Here is a 22,359-nt window from a genome sequence, read left to right as displayed (position 1 = left end):
ACACAATGATCATCTTTGTTTGATAAACAAAGCAATATGAAATGAGGACAAATTACACTGGCACCACCGCAGGCCCTTGAAGGGGGGGGGAAAAAGAAAATGTTTCAAATTCAAAGTATTGTGCTATTATTCTTGGAAGTGGTGGGCAGCCTTCTCTGCTGGCACAAACACTATCAGAAAACTGACCTAAATTTAGAAGCAATATTTTTAATATTTGTTCCATGAAGTTCGTTTCCCAACAATAGATATATAAAAGACATATATGAACTAAATGTTGTATTATTAATTGTATTTTTGTATAGGTGTAAATGAGTTATGCGAAATGGCCACTGGGTGGCAGTTGTGTGCCGTCAGCCTGGGGTGAGCAGTTAATTAAGTTTCACCTGCTCAGGTGACACAGTCTGCTTCACTGTCGTCGTTTGACATGCCAAACGTGTGCTACTCCATGTGTTCCTGTTGTTTGGATCTCAATGTAAGTTTGCTTGTGACGATTTTCTTGGGTTTTCATGACTGCTGTTGCTGAGCACCTGTTTACGCATTATTTATTGAAATAGGATGTGGACCTCTGAAGTGACTGTTTCAACTCTTTTAGCACCCTTGGTTTGTGGAACGAGGTGCGTTAATTGTCTTGAGTCATTTAATAGATTGTGATGTCTGTTTTATTATTAGATTAAGTGTGTTTATTTCTAGGTAAAAATGATTGGTGTGTATGTATGTTTAATTTTTGGAAAGTGCTTGTATTTTGTTTTATTAAGGTTTGTGTCGTTGATTATGTAGTTTTTCGTTGTAAATTTGATACTGACCCTTTTGCTTTCTTTCTGTACTGTATTTCGTTTTCATAGTTTTCACGGTGTCTTAACATAAATCACCCGTTTGAAACTTTCTACCATGCGTGATCATTGTTGCCAAGGGCAGCTCCAATAGGTATAATGCTTTCTAGTATGACGCGATAGTTTAGCTTTTAAAAAGTGGAGTTAAATTGCGTTAATCCTCACTGGGACCCAGATACAACAGTCATGGACGTACATGGCCCTTCAGTTTGTTTTTGAATGAACCAAAACGCTCCTTGGCTGGTTTGTTTCATAATTCATGTAGCAATACTGCCCTCTATTGGAATGTAAACTCATTGTCTTGTTGTGAGGTACAGTTCAAGTACTATCCAGTAGAGGACGCTCAATGCACGTGGGTTGCTATGCTTTTGGGTCGCTGTTATTCGACATAACCTGCATGAGAAACTTTTTATTTTAATTTTATTTTATTAAAACTTATTTCTGATAAAACAATATTGAAAACATGGCTGGTATGCTAAGTTTGGCAAATTCTGGATAAATTCAGGTGGGCTGCTACTGGCAAATATGCACTTAAACGTTTAGTTTTCATCTCATTGAAACATTTTGCTACTCCATTTAAACACACATTGTCCGTACCATTTATAGAATTGGTACAGTATATTTTTGATGATGATGATGATGTATGATATCAATGAACTATTTGTCCAGAGTCTATTGATATGCATAACATTGTAGCCAGTATTTTTTTAATATAATTTTGCTTTAATTTTAAAATTAGCAATTGTGCCACCTAGTGGCCAATAATTGGTTATTAAGTTAGCACACAGAGTGTGGATTAATTTAACAATGTTTATTGTTGTGAAGGCCTGTATACCCGACTCAAAATTACCCACAATGCACTTGGAAAAGTAACTCAACAGGTTAATATAGACTAGTATGCATTGTGAGCAGCGGAAACAAAATGGCGCAATTGGACCTGCGAGAGATGACTTATGTAACACAAATAATGAATACATTTTGTGTGACTTAAAATATAAATAACAAAAGAAATAAAATACAGCTTAAAATGATTACCCCCCTCCCCCCCACAGTAAATATCTAACATTTAAATATTAACATATTATTTGTCATATAATATTATAATTGATAATTGAATATTTGATTTATTTGTCATTTGTTTTATTTAAATTGTTTTGGGGGGGTTGCTTATTTATTTGTTAAAGCACTTTGACATTAAGTTTTATTTTTAGTATGTACTATGAAAATTTATTTATGTGTAAATATTACTTTTGTTGACAAAATGGAAGATTTTATCACGAAATAGCTAAATCTTGAGTTACTGCTAATAGGTTATGCCAGGGGTGTCCAAACTTTCATTTGAGGGCCACATACAGAAAATCAGAAGGACACAAGGGCCACATAATGTTATGAAGAGAAATTGTTTAAAAATTGAACAAATAATTTATTTGTGCTTTTGCATATTTAGAAAAATGCTACAGTATATAAACCAATTTATTTGTAATATGGCAGTAGGGGTATTATAGTTTTGGAATTTTTCATTTTAGTTAGTTTTGATTAGTTTTCAGGGTGGTTCTGTTGGTTTTTATTAGTTTAGTTCTTTAAAAAATGCTTAATTTTAGTTTAGTTTGTTAGTTTCAGTATTAGTATTAGTTTTTGTAAGAATGTGTATTACTTGTGCTCAATATTTAAAAATCACCATGGAAGTGACGTCATCTGAAGGTGCTTTTCTATTGGCTGACGTCACTTCTGTATGACATACTTTCAAACGTCATTCATCCGGTTTATATCAAAATAAATCTACTAAAAATCACATTTAAAATCATCCCTAAAGGCTCATGCATTAAAATAAATACCAAAAACTAAAACGAAGGACGTTTGCTATAATTATAGTTAGTTTTAGTTAGTTTTGTTTTTCTAAAAAGCATTTCTGTTTTTGTTTTATTTTGGTAACAATATTGTCTTTTTAATTTGAGTTTTTTCATTAGTTTTAGTTAACTAAAATAACCTTTTAATGGCACTTGTTTTTCGATACCTTCCCTTCTTACTTTGACCATCTCCAAACATTTTTGTTGTGTATTTTATTTGAACTGAGTCAAATGCCATTTTTAGCATATGTTGCGGGCCACTGAAAAATGGACGGCGGGCCGCAAATGGCCCCCGGGCCGTAGTTTGGCCACAACTGGGTTATGCATACCCCAAAACTAGTATAGTTTAATTTGATCAAAAATTATTAGTACAAATTACTCATACAAGCAATCAAAGTTGCATCAACTTCACAAATTAAGTTATATGTAGTTTTTATAACTATTATGTACTTAATCTATAGTATTTGATTATTGTGAACATTCGTGTTTCCAGTGTATCATGAATGAGGAGTTGGGAGATAAGGTTGGACATTCGAACACAGCCTGTCTCTTTGACTTGGGGGTAGCGGGGTCAAACCTGTTAACCCCTCCATTGAAGAACACATCATCAGTGGGTGTTCTCTACACCTTTAGTCACGCAAGCACACATCCTGATCCCACAGGCAGAATATGGCTGTCAACGCACAGCAAACATTCGATCCGGCGAGGGGGATCAGCCTACTGATCCTCGCCCCCATTAGCTCAATACGTTTCACCCCATTGCTTGCGTTTTAATGTCTGCACTGGTGGCAACTTGGGGGCATGATTGATAATCATAAACAACCTCAGCTTGGACTAATGTATGCTGTGAAGGAACATTCGATGTTTATAGGGTGTGAATGGGATTTATAGTTCCAGAGAGCGAATCCTTTCAACAAACTTATTTGTTGTTAAAGCGCCGCCCGTGGTGTTAACCTATGACCCCCGCTGCTCCCTGACCCTCGGGAGGACGGCTCCATCCACGCGTCAGGGAGAAGGCCTGTCACGGAGGAAACGTGGAGGCAGGCGGACAATTAGTGGACCGCTGATCAAAAAGACAGCCTGAGTAAAGAATGTCAGGCCAGCGGATGCAGGAAAAGTGTGAATAGACTGCAGAGACGAGGGCACATTAAGAGCTCGGGGCAATAGTGTGCAGTGAGCATGTTACTGCTACATCGATTGTAATTATAGTCATAAAAACACTAATGTGCCACTGCGGTTCAGGTGATGGATAGAAAACACGTTCGCCGAGTCAACAGTTTTAACAAATAACTGAGAAGTGACAAACAAATTATACAACAGGATTTAACGCACAATATCGTGACGTGTGGACTTTGGAAACCTTCAATGAAATGAGATTATTCATTTTTTTCCTTCTAAATTATTATGATTATAACATTTTAAGTTTTTATATACTTTTTTATTTTATTTTTATTTTTTTTAACATTTTTTGTTTGTCGACATTGAGTGCAGTTGGGGAATTAGGAGAAAAAATGTCATCATGACTTCAATGTCATATATTAAAGACAGAGAAAGAATCTATGGCACATAAATAATTCAACTGTGACACATTTTCTGTTTTGTGTGTTTTTTTTTTTTTTAATTACTCATTTCATACTTTCAAATGCATACAAGAGTCGACAATAATACATAAATGTTTTCATATCGCTCAGACTTGATACAATCAAGGGATTGTAAATATAACTCAAATTGTATCAGAAAAACAGCAAAGATGGGAGGCGATTTAAGAAGTCTTCGTTTGTGAATAAAGAATTTGGCTAAACATAAAATTATATTATAGCACGAATATCTGTTTGAGAATAAATAGTTTTGCGGTAATGAAAGTGAATTAATAAAATTGTTTATTATGAAAGATGATTTTTAGGTCAACTTAAGAAGCAGGGGTGTCCAACTGTCCAAACATTTTCCCTTCGAGGGTGCATACAGAAAAATCAAAGGATGCAAGGGCCATTTTGATAGTATCCGACATTATTATTATTATTATTATTATTATTATTATTAAACACAAACATTTAAGTGATTGATTGATTGCCCCCAGCTAAAAAAAAAACTGGTACAAAGGAACTGTTGAAGTGAGTTGAGGAGCCTCATTTAAAGCCAAAGTAGCCCTTTCTTGCCATCTTGTGGCATCCATAGGCAAGTACAACATAATCTTTTTGTGAGGGCGTCAATTAAGTGTTATGTAAAACTGTTTATTATTAGGGATGTAACGATAACCAAACATCACGATACGATATCACGATATGAAGGTGACGGTACGATAATTATCACGATATTGTTGGTGATATTTAAAAAAAGATCACAATATTGTAAACAAAAGAGCTCATACTAAAAAAAACAAAAAACACAATATTGTGCTTTTGTACATAACAGCAATGCATATAAACCACCTACAATCTCTAATAATATTGAGGCACTTACTTGGTAATGCAAGCACACATTGATCGCTTCACAAGCAAATTAGGTTCCCCTTCATCTGACAATTAGCATAATTTGAAACATAGAAAGCCAAAACATCCCGAATAAAAATTAAATTGCACTAATGAACTAGCCACTAGAGGGTGCTAGAACTGCACAAATGCAAATCAACTTGACTTTTTTAACAGATGTGTTCCTTTTAAATATTGTGAACATGACGACGACGATATTGTGGCAGTTTTAATATCACGATATTGCCATGATCGTGACGTCCCTATTCTACTTTGCTAATATATGTTCATGTAGTTTTTTTAAATCAACTAAATCAATTCAATTTAATTAACCAATTTTTGTAAATGAATACAATAAAATAATAATATAAAATATTGGAGGACTCATGCCTCATCTCTTGTTTCCACATCTTGCCGCTGACATGACCTCATGTTTGTGTCTGAGGACTGAATGTGCTGAGGCTGTTTTTTCTTCCATCAATGGCATTTTCGTGCTGTCAAGCAGAATGTGGAAGTGGGTGAGCACAAACAGCCTCACATGCTTCGAACAGGGTCACATTATCTTCAAAGCCCGTCGCCTCCAACGTGATATGACTCGGGCCGAAAAAGGAGAGAGAGAGGGGGGAAAAAAAAAAAAAGACAGACATCTAGCATTCTTGAGCCCATTCCACAAAGTACAATAACTTCCTAGAATTCTTCGACCCTCGACTGCGGAGCCAGGGCACATCCTGTTGTCCACGCGGCGCTTCCTGCCAATGGCGCTGGCTCAAGTCGTCCTGGTTGCCATGGTTGCGTGAACACACTGTAACTTGCCGTGCGCACAAACCGGTAACGCTGGCAGGGAGTGCGTTGACCTGGCAGGAGACCCAAAGAGAGATTATGTGGGGATCAATTAGCTAATGTGTGTGCTATTAGTGCAAAAAAACATCCTACAGTAGCCGTGTTTTGCAATCTAATGTTTTTTTGCGCACTCATTCATACGTCCAGCTGCCTCCGGTTGTCGAGCTGTTCGGTCATTTTCAGATGTTAACGTGCAAATAGGTGCTTCCTCTCTTGTTTGTTGTTTGTTTGGCAGCTTCCGCAGAGTAATCCTGGTTTCTCCTCCGCATTGTTCAAGCAGGTTTTCTTTTGTGAAAAATCTGAAGCTGAACTCATAAGAGGCCATAAAGGAGAACAAATACACACTGAAGCTGTTTAATGAAGTGTTGAGCAGGTTGTAACATGTGTCTTAAGTGGCGGTTGGAGGACATTATTACTTTTGACATGTAGTCTGTTTTGTTTGGTTGCTAAGTTAGTGGAATTATACAAATGTATTTAACTGATTTCCAGGAAAGATGTGAACTAAATATTAGAGCCAGACTGAAAAGGGGAAAAAAAATGAAATTAAATAAAAATATTGAGAACTATAAGTCTGATTTCTTTAGAAAATAATTTTTTAATTTACATTGAATTAAACATTACCCTTGTATTTGTTCCACAGGTCACATGATTACACAGGAAGTTGCGTCATGGAGATATTTGATGGGATATTTGATATTTCAACGTTGACTGGTAGGTTAAAATCTTGTCACATTCCTGTTATCTATTTTTTTAATCATTTGTTTATCTTTAAAATACATGTCAAATCATTGGAATGTGCGTGATGCTAACATGCTACTAGCATAAATGCCACGTGTCTGTACTTAACGGCATACTTCACTTATTTAGCCCATTATAGCAATAAAAAGTTAATATTTTGTCTATAATTAATTTGATACTTTAATTATTTTTTCACGTACAAATAGTACCTTTAAAAAGACATTTTGCAACTTGCTGTCAACTGAAAATGATATCACATGGGCTCAGATAACCAATCACAGCTCACCTGTTTTCTAAGTTTGGTCATGTGACATTCACAAGCTGAGCTGATTGGTTACCTGAGCCCTTGTAATGTCATTTTCAGTCAACAGCAAGTTGCAAAATGTGTTTCTAAAGGTACTAATTGTACATGAAAAATAGTGAAAATATCATTTATTATAGGAAAAATATTAATGTTTGACTGCCGAAAATGGCTAAATAAGTAAAGTATGACTTTAATGTATTTCCTAAATCTATGCTAAAATCTCGAAAGAGGAGATTCAGTACAATAAAACGAAAATGAAGTTGCCTGTAGATTTTGAGTTCACTTTTTGTGTACAATCAGATTTGAAGGTTAGAAAATTACATTTATTTTTGAGTTACAACAAGCAAATGGCCCTGATTTGGTGGAAGGTCCTTAAAAAAAATGTCAGAAAATTAGAAGAAAAATGTAGTTTTGTTATTAGAATCAAGTCAATGGATGAACATGTGACCTCTCACTGTGAGGCAGAATATTATTTGTTTTTCTCGTTAATCTAGATTTCATTTTGAACAAGTGCATTAATTCAACTGTTTTTGTAATTCCAGGCTAAAATTTACGAATCTAGGTAAATCAGCTCACCTGTGACCCCCAATGAGGAAAAGTGCTATAGGAAATGAATGGATGGAAGTATAGCAGGAATGTTACAAAGTCTCATGGAATGCGGATCAGAATTTACCAAGATGGCCAAACGAGATGTTGCCCGACGATGACATCATGCATCCGAAAGGTGATACTGCCTCACCCCCTGCCGTGGTTGACTCATTTGCCAAAACCTGTAAACATGGAAGTTAGCAGGAATGCTCAGACCCTTATTTGGGAATGTGACATCCTTCACCTAAGAGGGACATGAAAAAATGAATAGTTTACTCAATCGCGTTGCATCTCTGACCTCACATTCCTTAGACGTGAGTCAAACCCAATCGGTTATTCAGTGAGAAAACACGCACATTTAAAGATGAGGGTGTTTGGTTTCTATATGACCAATCCCCCTATTTTGTCATTCCTGTTAGATTTCACAGCCTGTGGCTATCAGATGTCACGCCGGATGCCGATTATTATCCGGCTGACCCCCATGCGACCAACCCCAAACAATTGTCAACAGTTTTTACAACGCTGCAACACAAATGCCCGTCCATACTGTTTTTGTTCTCATTAGCGTCGCAGGTGCATGAGCTGGAGCTGATGTTGGGTGAGAGGTTGCCTTAAAAAAGGAATTGAGAATAAATAGTTGGGAATTGATTACAAATTGATGGAACAGATATTACAATTTAGGTTATAAATGTAGGTCAGTACTTTGATAGTAGTAAATATTGTGCACCACACTATCGTGTCTTGCTTCTTCTCTTTTTGCTCTTCAAAGCTCATCAAACGTCACTTAAATATGCTGTGAATCTTCCAAGCGCCTTCCACTGCGGGGCATCGTGTACGGAATGCTGCTTCATGTCAGCGGCTGTCAGTCCATCTTCGTGTGAACAAAATTATGATGTCACGGGGTGGGAGTGTTCCCAGCAAAATCTGTATTGTTGTGGTAGCAAAATGAGAGCGTGTTATTGTCACGTACTAGCTGGCTAAATTGAAGCGCATGTAGAAGATTGAACAATAAGGGCCCCGGGATTGACCCCTGGGGAACTCCACAGGTCACAGACATTTGGTTAGAGAGAGTTATTTTTCAACAATTTATTTTGTTCAGACTTCAATAAGATCAAATGTATGTAATATTAGACAAGGATATCTGTGCCATTGTGGGTGTTCTCATGATTTTTTACGCAAATGAATATGATCTGGACATAGTAATCTATGGTAATTTAGGGGACTTGATTAATAATTACTATCACACAAGTAATATTAATGTAATGTGTCCATCCATTATCTATAGCATTTGTCCTCATAAGGTTTGGGGTGATGGGCTGGGCAGACCATGAGCCAATTGCTTGGCTAATGTAATGACCGTAAAGATAAATAAAGAAATAAATAATAATAATAGGGTTATCAATATTAATGCAATAATTTTGAGTTAATATAAAATTACTAATTTCTTTTAACGTGCCTGGAAAGCCTGTACTGAGGGAATTCCAGTCGCAATGCAGCAGACACGTCCATGTCAGTAATAAATTGTATAATCATGCATATATTTGTGGAGACTTGGGTCAAGTTAGGAAATTGTAAAATACGATTTTAAAAATGTGCAGAATTTCACAAGTTCCGTCATGTTAAAAATTGGATACCTCTTAATATGAAAAGAAAAATGCACTGAGTTGCCGCCAACGTCTAGTGGCAGAAATGTGATTTAAACACAAATCAATATCATACTCGTTTTTTTACAGTACATTACATCTTTTTAAATTTTAACTCAATTTTATGAATTGTTAAATTACTGTATCAGTGACTAAACGAGGCAGCCATAAAATGAATAAAATGCATGCCACTGCTTCTACTTTTCCAGGCATGTAATCCAGGCTGTTTACGTCACATCACGCTTGCATGCTTGCAGGTGCACGTCTTGAACTGAGATTTGAGGTCTTATAACAAGCAAACCACATTCTGTCTATCTAATCATGTGTACCATATGAAATTCGACTTAAACATACCTTCAACTGTGACTGTAGGATTGTTTCTCTGCAGGGCCAAGAGGAGTTTTTCCCCAGACTAAGATAATGATTAACAGAAGCTCAACGTGCCACCCTTGTATGCTTGAGAATGGCTTTTTTTTTTTTTTTTCCTGTCACGTCATCGCTGAAAACGTCAGAACAGCTGGTTCATCTGCCTGGAGGTCAATAGCTGCAGATGCTGCACAGGAGCCGGTAAAGCGTGTTACCTTGGTTGCCGGGCTTGTTTACAAAACACATAATAGCGCTATTACCTTCAGTTAGACACCGACGGTACATTTCTTTTTATGACTCCTGCAATTGCTCTCATTCTGAGAAATGAACTCGGCCAAAACAACCGAGGTACACCTGCACAGTACTAGATTTTTTGCACAATCTTTAAAAAAAAAAAAAACAGAAAGAAAGAAAAAGCTTGAACTACTGTACTGTCTGATTAATTTTGTACATGTTTCAGTTTGTCTGTGTACGAGTACAAAAATAAGTTGTATTATCACATTTCCGTATTATTCTCAACTTAATACCCAAATTGTTCTTGTGTTGGATATATCATGCAGTGATTGTTCGAGCACTGTGTCGTGACAGTAGCGTTCCGTGAGAGATCGTCAGGTGTGCCGCGGGACACGATCCAATTTCACATAATTGGTCTCTTGCAAGAACTCCAGCATCACTTCAACAAAACGGTCCCGGATTTGACTCCAGGTCAGTACATTTGTCAGTAAATCTTATGTAACATTTTTGTGTAACGTTACAAATCCACAATGTCATTTGAAAAGTATCAAGACGTATAATTTATAACCACTAAAAGTGACGTAATAGTTTAACCATTCATTGTGATTTTCATTCTCCATACTTTTTTGCCGCGTCAAAACTCCCACATAATACTTTCAATTTACACTGTTCAAATTTCAACTAGGTTAAAAAAATTGACGTCTCCCAGGGTATATATATGTCGTCTGGTTCCACATTACTTGCAGTATTTGCACAATTTAACATTTAATATAAACTTTTCCCCATTCATTTTCAATGGGACAAACATTGACCTTTTTATAAGTGTCACTTTCCACGCCCACTTCCATACATATAACTTACCATCATTACCAGGTGTACCTGGTGGCACAGTTGGTAGAGTGCATTGTCCAGTAACCAGGAGGTCATAATTTCATAATTTATCTCTCCATTTGTTTTCAGCATTCACACGCAATTTCTCCAGAAATTGCACTTAGTCTAGTTTAATGTGAAATTTCTCATTCAACACCCAAAATTGTTTTTGCCATCTGAGTTATACAAAATCCAATTAAGAAGCATTTGGAGGAAGTGAAAACTGGAAGAACAGGAAGTTGAACCACCTGCAACACGTTCGTGAGTGTGTTTGGTTGTGTCCATAGCAACCGTTGTAGTCACTTTGATTGGTTAAAAGGAGACCACGTGGGTGTTGGAATTCAATCTACCAAGGAAAATACTTAACATGGCGTTGTTTGCTTTGTAAGAACTTAGTATTTTCTTAGTCAGCATGCTATTTACACAATGTTTTCATTTTTATGATTTATTTTCTATTCAGAGACCGTTCTGCCCCTTCCACGGAACAGGTTTGTTGTTGTGATTGCTGGGGAACTCCTCATGAGGAGTGGTGGGAATGTTGCTTTGGCTCATAAAGCAAAAGTCCTCGGGGCATCAAAGTTCACAGAGATTGAATTCCCTCAAATGACACGGCAGAGTGATTATATGGTCTTAAGGATTTAAAAAAAAGAAGCTGTTTGGATCGTCACGTGCGTGTTCGATATGGACTGCCACGTTTGAACGGGATTGAACTAAAATTATTATTCAAATGAACTTTACAGCAATCTAATTTGGTTGCTGTACGTTTTGTTTTTTTTGTCAGCGCTTCAGTCGTCGGCTTATTATGTAAGAGCTTTTATCAGTATTTAAAACAATTAATCTACGTTTGTGATGATTAAAAGTCCTTGAAGTGCAAGTTCGCGCAAACCACAAGCATGTTTGAGAAGATTCATTTTGCTTTTCAGGGCACCGCATACCAGCGTACATTATGATAAACACGCCGACTTGTTTCACAATAATTAGCTTCTTTAATTACACAACACAATGGATGTTTGACAGAGATACTTAAAAAACAAAAACAAAACAATTCTCACAATATTTTCCATGCAGAGGCACGGAAGACGGTTGCCTGTAATTGCCCAGAGTTGTGCGCAATTTTCTTTACATTCGCAAGACCAATTTCTTGCATGTGTGCGTGTGAGGGCGTTCACGTCGAAGGATTTAATGTGAGATTGCATTCCAGGAGTTGTTGTCATATGTTTTCCATGACATCAAAGCTGTGTGGCCACTTTGAAAAGGGCAAAATTGTTGTCAATTAGCGAGAGCGACAAATGTCGTGAAATGCTTGCGTTGTGGAACAAAAATAAGGAAGATTATGCATGGGGTCGCCAACGTTAAAGGGGAAGTCAACCTTAAACATTTCTTGACAATAATATGTTAAATGCGGAGATGGGAAATCCAGGTCCAGAAAGGAAAAACCCAGTTTGGCAGTTTAGCTCCTTGTGCTAGCTAGCTAGCTAGCTAGCTCACTAGCAGGTATCTGAGCACTGGGGAGCTAGCTAGGGAGATCGCTAGCTAGCATCATAGTGACAGGACTACCAAATTCGGAGTTTAAGGATTATGTTACAAATGACATTAAATACACAACATATTACTGAGGTTGAAAATCCAGGTCCAGGTGCTAGCTAGCAAGCTCCCTAGCTAGCTCCCCCGATGTTCGGTTACCTGCTAGGGAGCTAGTTAGCTAGCACAAGGGCCTAAAGCCAAACTGTGGCAGTGTTTTTAATTTCTGGACCTGTATTTGCCACCTCTGGTTATATGTAACCTTACTAGTCTAAACATGGAATTCTGATTAATATTACATTTGTAGAATGAGTTATGTAGCAAAATCCACTGTTAATTCATCTCAGGGGGCGACCATTTTGCCACTTACTGTCGACTGGAGATGACGTCACAGTTGCTTGGGCTCAGGCAACGGGCAATCATAGCTTACCTGTTTTCTGAAGCTGATCTGCGATTGGTTGTTACAGCAACTGTTATGTCATTTTCATTCGACAGCAAGTGCCCAAATGGGCGCCTTCCACTAATGCAATATTAACCAGAATACCATTTAGAGTAGTGGTGCTGCAAAGAACCTTTTGTCGTCTCACTTATTCGACATGCATCTCTTTCCACATACTTCACCCGGTTCACATCATTCCAAATTCAACACATTCCAAAAAGACTCCTCATGGTGGGTATTACTTTTCACATTCTGAAAATACAGTTTACACCAAATTCCACAATGGCACAGTCAGCGAAACAGATTCACATCATTCCAATTTGAACATTCAGATCAATTAATTCACCTTCCTTTCAAAATGCCAGCAATTGCCATGCACCAAAAATTCTAAATTGTCACCACTGAAATTCCCACACCAATAAATCCTGATTGATTCACAATTACACATTCAACAAAACATATCCACATCATTCAATAAGATCATTCAATTCACCTTGGGAGCAATTTTCAACATACCAAATTTCCACTTTCCTCAATCATTCATTCCCAGTGACGCATAAAAAAACCCATCCATTTTATTCAATATCATTTTACATTATTCTATATCTTTGAATATCATTCCACATTTTTTCACTCAGCATTCTCAGCCTTCTCACGCAATTTCTCTATCAATTACATATGTCTAGTTCTAGTAATAGTTAAATGGCAGTTTCTGGCATGTGCAGTATGTATGGATGGCAACTTCTGCATTTACAGTACCTGAAATATGAACTTGACCAGCTTCCTGGAACAGTATGTGTTGAGTTTAGAGGCTCCACTGGACATGTGAGTTTACATTGGTGGGTTATTATTAGGTTTATTCATTACCGGTACTTTTATGAGGCAACTTACGACCCTTTGGTTCCACATTGAGACGAGTTCTTATCTGCTTTGCTGCAGGGGCCACTGTGTGGTTCCTGTTATTGCGGTCCCCCTGTGCTCAGGCTCATATGCGAGCCCGCGCCGGCTGCCGCCTCATTCCTGCTTTTTTCATTGCCTGGCAATTCAGATTGTATGAGCCCCGATGGCAAAAAAATAAGGATTGTTTGTTATTACAATGCCATTCCACAGTGGCTTGAGCTTGTGTTGTTTTGACTCTGAGAACAATCAGCTGTTGCAATAATGTCGTCTGCCTCCCTCCCTGCTTGGCTCACCTCCTCCCTTCAGTTTATTTACCGCGAAGATTCCTCAAAAAATGTCAGGTTGCTGTTCTGAGCTTTTACTGGAAGTGTTAACATTTGCATGTAATTGATTAAGGAATGTTCCTGTTTTACTCGAAGTGATTGCGAAATGCACAAAGCAACCACAGCTAATGAGAGCCCAATACATTACCGGTTAAAAGTAAAATCTGCCCAAGTGAACTATAGCACTCATAAAATTACAGTTTTATGTTAGAGCAGGCGCCTTCCTTATTCACGGCGGACTAACAGAGGGCAAATCTTCCATTTCTGTCAGTGTTTGAAACACTGGATCAACACCAGAATTTGGCTCATGTGACATGACATAGTTACATGGAACTGAGTTATGTTGACTTTGCAAACAAATTAACGAATCAACATCAATAAAATTATAATGGTTGCATATTACAGTGGTGTACAATTTCACTGCCCAATATTGAGAAGGGTTTAATATTGGCTAACTTAGTAAAAACCAATTGAAAGAGTAATTTGCTTTGCTATTGAAAAGCCTTCAACAAAAATCACGCCCATTTATTTTAGTCTATTTCAGGGGTCGGCAACCTTTCCTATCAAAAGACCAAAAATAACCAAAAATGTGTCTGGAGCCGCAAACATTTGAACATTGTGATGAAGGAAACAGTGAGTTAGTGTTGATCTAGCATCCAATATGTAGAGCTACATTTTCTTCTTTCTTTTTGGGATTGAAAAAAAAAAAATGTCATTTAAGACTTAAATTTTTTTTTTTTTTTTTTTTTTTTTTGGCAATTTTATGGACAAATGGTACATTTTTGCCTCTTCTTTTTTTAGACTTTTTTATTTTTTATTTATTTTTTTTTATTTTATTTTTTTTTACATATTTTCTGCCTTTTTTGCTATCAATTTAGGGGCCATTTTATGGTAATTATTGGGATTTCTTCTTTTTGGAACATTTTATGAATATATATATATATATATTTTAACATTTTTTCTACCCATCCATCCATCCATTTTCTTGACCGCTTATTCCTCACAAGGGTCGCAGGGGCTGCTGGCGCCTATCTCAGCTGGCTCTGGGCAGTAGGCGGACACCCTGGACTGGTTGCCAACCAATCGCAGGGCACACAGACGAACAACCATCCACACTCGCACACACACCTTGGGACAATTCGGAGCGCCCAATTAACCTGCCATGCATGTCTTTGGAATGTGGGAGGAGACCGGAGTACCCGGAGAAGACCCACGCAGGCACGGGGAGAACATGCAAACTCCACCCAGGAAGGTCCGAGCCTGGACTCGAACCGGAGACCTCAGAACTGGGAAGCGGACGTGCTAACCACTAGACTACCGTGCCGCCCTTCTTTTCTACCTTTTTTTTATTAATTTGAATGGCATTTTTGGCAATTTGATGGGTTTTTTAATTGCTAATTTTCTGCTTTTCCTCTTTCTTTTTGGACATTTTATAGTCCCTTTTTGGTCATTTTTTTTTTTTTACCTTTTTAATCTACATTTCGGCTTTCTTTTTTGACAAATTCAAAATTTGGACTCTTGACATTTTTTGAATATTTAGTTATTCATTTTTATTCAGTCGTTAATTTAAAGAATATTTTATTTAAAAAAAAATGCGACTTTTTTTTTTTTCTTTCTTCTTCTTTCTCTAGAGCTCCACAGGGAGCCACAGAAGAGGGACTAAAGAGCCACAGATTGCAGACCCCTGGTCTAATTGCTTGTTATTGGTATACCAAAGAACCAAATAGGATTTTGGGAAACAGCTGTACAACAAAAGATGAAAACAGATTTCGAATATGTGAAATAGTTGAAATATGACAAAACACTTCCCATGTACCGTACACTTCCATTCTCATTTCAGCACCACTTGCTCTTTGGAAAGTTTTGGAGTGAACAACAGGAAGCAATGCTGCATGCTATTGGAATTTAGCTAAGTTGCCCATTGAAAACAAGATAAGAAACAAAAGCTGTGAGTGTCTAATCTAAAATGGAAAACTACTTAATGATTACCTGGGAAGCGTTTTCAGCAAGGAGTTGGGTGTCGTTGGAAAGAGGGGAGTCTCTTCTTACAAAAGGGCCCGGGAACAAAACAGGAAACATCCCGTTGTTTTGGTTCGTGGGCACTTACAAGTGTTTGGAATTTTGAGGAGTTGAATTCACATGTTTATGCTCACGTCTGCGCTCAGGTCGGAGCATGCACACACAAACGTTTCCACGCACACAAGCGCGCCACTTTCAATCGCACACAAACACGCGTGGAGAGAATGTCTGGCATGCCTTGATAAGCGGAGACATGAAGCTCGAGAGCCCCCCGTGGATGTTATGAGGCTGAATAGACTAAATAGCTGCCATGCTGCTCGACTGACCTTGGTTAAATCACGACTTGCGTTCTTAATAAAGATGTGTTGATGCTTGGGACTTCTTGATTTTTTATTTTTTTGCTTGGAAAGCATCATGACCTCTTTCAAGTAGAAAGACTTTGCACGTTGACATCGGCTGGTTTATCAGTCGTGTTTGGGAATTTAGTGAGACTTTGGAAGTCACAGAGAAGGAAAGTGGCTTCTTGGAAATATGTCAGGGCTGAATCGGCTTCCCTAATTCAAGGAAATATATTGATCAAATTCTTTCTAAAATATGGGGTGAAAAAACGTTCAGTATTATATTTGAACCCAGTATAATTGACAATTAACTGAGATATTGTGTAACAAAAAAAAAAAAAAAGTAAATGAGTAAATGAAAAACATGAAGAATAATGACATGACGGGGCAAGGCTGTGTTGTGTTTTCCTTTTGTCCCTTTGAACCCAAACTTTTCTCTGATTACACTTTGTTGGCATACAAACGTTGTCAGTCAGGTCCAAAGGCATTGACCTTTAACCTGTGCAGAAGTACTTCCAGGTGGTGCCTCTCTGGTCTCGCCCTGACACCGAGCAGCGATGTCCTGCAGTTACACGCACGCACAGGAGTGCTGATCCTAAACAAGCAATGACCTGGCGGCTCAGAAATGTCGCATGAGCTTCCTCAACTTCACATGAATTCCCGAGCTGGGCAAACCAGTACAGAAACTTTAGAAGTAAAAGTGAGAGATTTGTGAAACTGAGAGTCTGAAACTAATCTGTGCATCCAGCATAACACTGTGCAGTATACCTTTGCAGTTGCTGTCTCTTGAAAGTGTTTCTGGAACTTTGCCCAGCCTAGCTGCCAAGTCATGGGTGGAGAAACTGAGCTAATATGTAAATTAGCTAATCACTCCCGAGACCTGACGATTTATGTTGAAGCAATTAAAAAGGCGATTTTCCATAATATCCCTTCTTTAATTTTACAAAATTTATGATGTTGAAGCAGTCTTTGACCCAATACTAACATCACCAAAAAATACATGCCAGGGGTCACTTTGATTTTTAAACTAGGGGCTTCTTGATCGACAATCACATGTTCTAAACTCCCACGTGTAAAAAGATATTCTCGGCTGTCTTGTTCAAATACGAGAGAAATTGTTCAAAAATATAACTCTCTCCAACCAAATGGCTGTGACCTGTGGAGTTCCACAGGGGTCAATCCTGGAACCCTTATTGTTCATCTTTACATGCTTCCATTTGGCCAGCTAGTATGCAGCAATAATATGCTATGCAATATAAGAACAATCTTAATGAAATTAGAATAAGGCGTAGGCTGACATCCAATCAATTCTCTTATCATTTTATTATACAGATAAGCCAGTAGCATTTTTGGAGACGCACCAAACTGAGCTGCTTAACAGTGGGATATTGATATTGTATCATATATGTAATCGCAGTGCCTAAAGATCATCAGCTTTCTGAAACAAAACCTTCGTGTGTGGTGAAAAACAAAGACCGGTGTGAGTTGCATCAGCGGAACTGCAAATACATCATAGGTCCTCGGTCCAGTGCTTAGGAATGTTGGTGTCTGAACTTGGGGAATCTAGGGAACACTCATGAGAGGAATTTAGTGTTTTACAATTCTTCACAGGTGCCTACGAGCATAACTTACTGTACGAGTCATCTTCCCAAAGGAGACGACGGCGGCCCAGATAGCACGCAGCTCTAGTTATGTCATTCTGCGCTTCCACCGGAGGCCTCCCAGCTTGTCTGTGAAATATTAAACTGCAGTTGGCAAGCAATGCACGAGTCAATCACAGCCATGTCCAACATGCCACCTGTGATGGGAAGTTGAAATATCAATAAAAAAGATTTAAAAAAAAGCGTTCGCTACTTGAGATGGGCAATTCCATTCGCATTTGTCAGCTGAGCCAGTCAGCTAAAACCACATTTCGTGGATTTTCTCCCCCCCTCGGAATTCTGGGAGGTCCGTCACCTGCACAGACGAGTGAAGTGGAATACAACAGTATGTGGCGGAGAATTCTGTTCACTTGTTTGGTGCTGAATGAATGATACCAGGTGCCTCCTGCATTGGACAGACCCCACAAGCTGCGTGGGTCCAGTTCCATCCTGTTTACTCCTTCATTTCTGTCCTTACATTCAACCTGTTTCGTTACAGAGCAACAGTCCCGTCCTTTCCATTCTTCCGTTAGTTTTCTCGGAAAGTAGAAGTAGACATCAAAAGTCTCAACTTTTGGCCTACTTTCAAAAGTGATACTGATCTTCCCTGCGTACACCAGTTGCAACACGATTTTTCTTCAGCCTCTGTTGGGCGTTTCATGTTATTTGTCATTTGACGTAAGCACAGCGATAACATGCAAATTCCACACAATTGACAATCTTGACTGGCAAATATACTGAGCTGTCATTTAAAAAAATAACAAATAAAATAAAAATAGTAGTGGTTCACAATTGAGGCACAATGGATCACTCAAAATCTTTCATTACAACTCAAAATGGCTACTATTCACGATAGGCAAAATAAGAACTTTAGTCTTACACAAATGCATGTGCCTAGCCAATCTTTTGTGCAAGAGGTGGTGGTACATCCTGGACAAGTTGCCAGCCAAACACAGGGCCCATATAGACTCACGCTCAATATAGACTCTTACGGTAATCTACCATTTTTATTTTTGAAATGTGTTAGGAAGTATTGGTAGAACATGCAAACTCCACACAAGAAGGCCAGAGCCCATATTTGAACCCAGAACCTCACAATCCCCCCACACTTTTATAAAATGATTAAACATTTCGTAACAATTTTATGACTTGCCTTTGAGCGCATCATAAACAGCTGCCATCAATCACAAACAGATGAGACAGACAGACGTACGCTGTTGTGCAACAGGCAAAAGCGCCACACATGCACATATTTTTTCAATGTTAGAGTAAAAGTGTCAAAAGAATTGATATTGTAGGCAGGTTATGACAATGAATGGGTTGTGTAAACGTTGTAGTGTCATTATCAGCCCTTTCAGATTAAAAGTTCGGAGCACAAGGAGGAGTACAAGATGTATTCTCCGGAGTTTGTGAACTCAAAAATACTGCGAGAATTCATCTTGCGAGAGCAAGGTTAGTTGCCGATGCACTGTTTGCAAAGAAAAATGGTGTTATTGTGGCAGTACCCCAAGAGTTGCTTGGGCTTGCTTGCTTTATAGCTGCTCGCAGCTCTAGTTATTATTTATGTCAATCGATAAAATCACGTGTTCATTCTTATGCTCACATTGACTTATTCACATTATGTTAGCTTGATATTAGCGAACACTGATGAGTCTCGCGTGTTTAGGTTTTATTGGGCCTCAGAAGATTTTGATATTTCATATTGATCTTTATCAGTACAAGCTGAACACAATGAATACTTTTATTTAGCTCAAAACACAAAGTCAATTTACCGTCATCTGACTATATCTGCGTTGAGCTTTAGGATTACTTGTCTGTCGACGCTTGCGGCACAGAGCTAATGGAGTAGTTGAGTGTTTTGAGGTGTATGTGTGCAGGCCAATGGCTTTTGGGATTAGCGTGACAGAAAAGCCAATGAGCTGTTTCCTCATTTGAGCTGAATGGATGACCTGATTGTCAGAGGAGACACTGCATGCCATTAGCTCATAAAAAAACATTAGTGACATAAGGAAGAATTTCATAGTAGCAGTGTGCAAATTTAGTTGTGTTGTTTCATTAGTGTCTCTGATGGATTTAATCAGACCAACCCCACGAGTCGACCTTTGTGGCCAACTTTGATCTCTGAACATGTCGCCCAGGGCTTGTGTGATGGACAGGTCAAGAATTAAGAGGTTGTCAGGCACCTTCTGACAACTGGAGGTGACACCAACGCACTTTTAAAATATCTCATGCTTAGTTATCAATGCCTTACCAAAGCTCACTTTTGGATGGAGACCATGTAAAAAGAAAAGGGAGACACCAGGCACCTGACACAGACATCAGGCCCAGATGAAGAATGCAGATAAGAGTGTTAGAAAATTTAAGATAGCAAATGTCCAGATCCAAATCTTGGATTTTGAGTCTTCCAGCACGTGCTACCAGGGAACTGCTTACCGGGCACTCCCACTGTTCTGTGGAATGAGGGCAACACTTATTCATTGTTCCTTTCTGCAAGGTTCATGTACCTGTATCACAAATAGAAAATGGAAATCACCTCAGTCACATTAAGTACGGCAACCGCATACCAGCAACTGGAAGTAAGTTTCCGCGAAAGAGGAACATTGCCCTCGCCACGGTCACCTAATGTCTTGTTAAGAAAAACAAACAAGCTGCCAAGATAAATCACGCCATGTTTTTGGCCCCTCCGGTTAAAAATGCCGCCGTTCAGTCATGTTGCTGTCATCCTCACAGCGCAGTTCCTCACGAAGATAAAAGGGTCAACGAGACTAGGGACGTGTGGAAAGTGATGTGACCTTTGGCCTCGCATACACAAAGCCGGCCTCCTATCTGTGCCTTTGTGGCAAATGAGCACAAGGTGGATATTGACATTGATCCGCTGGGATGTCTGCAATACAGCAGACTGCATGTTGGTGTTTTGCTAACCAGATAAAAAGCCCAGACTTGGTCACGCGGCAGAATGTAAGGATATAACACCAGCAGTCGGGAGCAATGGGCAGGATGCACTCGGCTAAATAAATACTGGGAGACGCTTTGATAAATGTGTCCCGGGGCCATTAACCCCCCCCCCCAATTCTCTTGCAACCATGTTCCATGCTTAAAGAAGGCAAAAATAAAAGTCAGTGCTGGATACTAATACTCACAATTATCGAATGATTAGATCTCGAATATATTAAATCAATAGAATCAAGAATCATTGAATGCAAACTTAAAGCCTACTCTTAGCATAGCAGTCACTTCTTCACGTCACTTCGTTTTAATATTCTCTATTCAGCCAGCATAGTTTAACAACAGTATAACGTTTACTATAGAAATGATAAGTATTTTTTTTAAATCAGATTATGTGAATGATTTGCGTCTGCTCGAACCACAGAAACATTTTATTATTATGGAACATGCTGCTCAGTGTTTACAAGCCAACGAGTAACAACAGTCTCAATTCATATCGCCACCAAAGGGAATGATGATGTCGCGAGCCAGTGCTCATCAAATATTGAATTTTTAGACTGCACCCAAACAAGCATGATGCTTATGTTGTTTTTTCTTAATTTAAGACAACATAATGATAGCCCCTTCTTATTCCAATATCAGCATCCAGCTTCACGTCAAAGACCATACTGGAGTTGGGGTCACACCTGCGACGAGCTACTGTAACATCTGCGAGTGTTGCAGGTGGTACAGTAGATGCTTCTGTGTGATGCAGCTGTCAGATGCTGAGCTCAGCGCGTGTCGAGGATTGACGCGTACGTCAGAGAAGATGGCAGATAAGAGCCACAAAGGCCTGCACGTGACTCTTGGCATCTTCACGTTTTTGTTTTTTTTAAGCGCATCTGCTGACCTAACTTGAAGTTTCCCACTGGTTTGCTGCCATAATTTTCAGCAGTGTCAGATAAATGGGAGCTGAAAGTCATCAGAGGCTAAATTGCTTAGACAAGCCTGGTTAGATACTGAAGCTCTGTGGGAAGTGCACAACCCCTGCCAAATGCTTTAAACCTTTTAAAACACAGTTCAACTTGTAAAAACTCTTCTTAAAATATTGATAGGGCAACTGAGTCTGACTGTAAAGAAAAACTATCCTAAAATTTCACTTACATGGAATGTAACGAAGACTTGCACAGTTATCCACATGCATGGTAAAATGTGCCTGTTTCAAGCTGGTTTTGTCACTCAGATTGTTTGCTGTAAAAAAAAAAAAAGACATAAAAGCTAATTTAATATGCTTATTGAAAATATTTAAACACCAAGATGTTAAAAAAAAGCCACATAAACTGGCCTACGAAAGTCTGCTAGCTTAATGCTAACACGTGATTAGCATAACATGAACATGAGTGCCAATGGCAACCAACTGATTTGTGCACCTGTGCCTTAAGTATCTATTGCGCTTAAGATTCATAACGCATGTGCCTGGCCTAGCTTAGCCTAGCCTAGTCTTTCCTATAGCATAAAGAAGACTC

The 22,359-nt window shown here is 38.5% G+C and overlaps 1 protein-coding gene and 1 long non-coding RNA gene across 4 annotated transcripts in view; one reads left to right on the top strand and one right to left on the bottom strand.

The window, feature by feature from the left end:
* The first annotated feature begins 390 nt into the window (after nucleotides 1-390).
* LOC144007830 (uncharacterized) overlaps nucleotides 391-22,359 on the top strand; it is a 36,754-nt gene continuing 14,785 nt past the window's right edge. For both annotated transcript variants that reach the window (XR_013280390.1, XR_013280389.1), the window contains exons 1-5: nucleotides 391-472; nucleotides 6,626-6,696; nucleotides 7,570-7,751; nucleotides 9,647-9,825; nucleotides 10,185-10,329. This is a non-coding gene — a long non-coding RNA (uncharacterized LOC144007830). The remainder of the gene's footprint in view (nucleotides 473-6,625; nucleotides 6,697-7,569; nucleotides 7,752-9,646; nucleotides 9,826-10,184; nucleotides 10,330-22,359) is intronic.
* LOC144007829 (uncharacterized) lies at nucleotides 4,298-10,984 on the bottom strand. Of its 2 annotated transcripts, XR_013280388.1 has the most exons (4): nucleotides 10,720-10,984; nucleotides 9,613-9,811; nucleotides 7,701-7,797; nucleotides 4,298-5,999 (listed from the first exon to the last, which is right to left on the bottom strand). XR_013280388.1 is itself a non-coding variant. In XM_077507745.1 (3 exons), exons 1-3 carry the CDS (start codon nucleotides 10,819-10,821, stop codon nucleotides 5,833-5,835), a joined length of 366 nt encoding a protein of 121 aa, XP_077363871.1. In that variant the 5' UTR covers nucleotides 10,822-10,984; the 3' UTR covers nucleotides 4,298-5,832. The 2 variants fall into 2 exon arrangements, 1 of the variants encoding a protein (XP_077363871.1); XM_077507745.1 differs by lacking the exon at nucleotides 9,613-9,811.

The sequence above is a fragment of the Festucalex cinctus genome, chromosome 19 (genome assembly GCF_051991245.1).
Source record: "Festucalex cinctus isolate MCC-2025b chromosome 19, RoL_Fcin_1.0, whole genome shotgun sequence".
NCBI classification, from domain to species: domain Eukaryota; kingdom Metazoa; phylum Chordata; class Actinopteri; order Syngnathiformes; family Syngnathidae; genus Festucalex; species Festucalex cinctus.
Note: the sequence above shows the minus strand (reverse complement) of the source record. Positions and strands in the feature narration are given on the sequence as shown.

Excerpts from the sequence above, each read along its gene's own strand:
- LOC144007829 (XM_077507745.1), bottom strand. The coding sequence starts at position 10,821 with ATGCTGAAAACAAATGGAGAGATAAATTATGAAATTATGACCTCCTGG. Across the intron at positions 7,798-10,719 it reads AGGTACACCTGGTAATGATG|GTTTTGGCAAATGAGTCAAC; the intron begins GTAAGTTATATG and ends CCATGTTTACAG. Across the intron at positions 6,000-7,700 it reads CATCTCGTTTGGCCATCTTG|GTCAACGCACTCCCTGCCAG; the intron begins GTAAATTCTGAT and ends GTCTCCTGCCAG.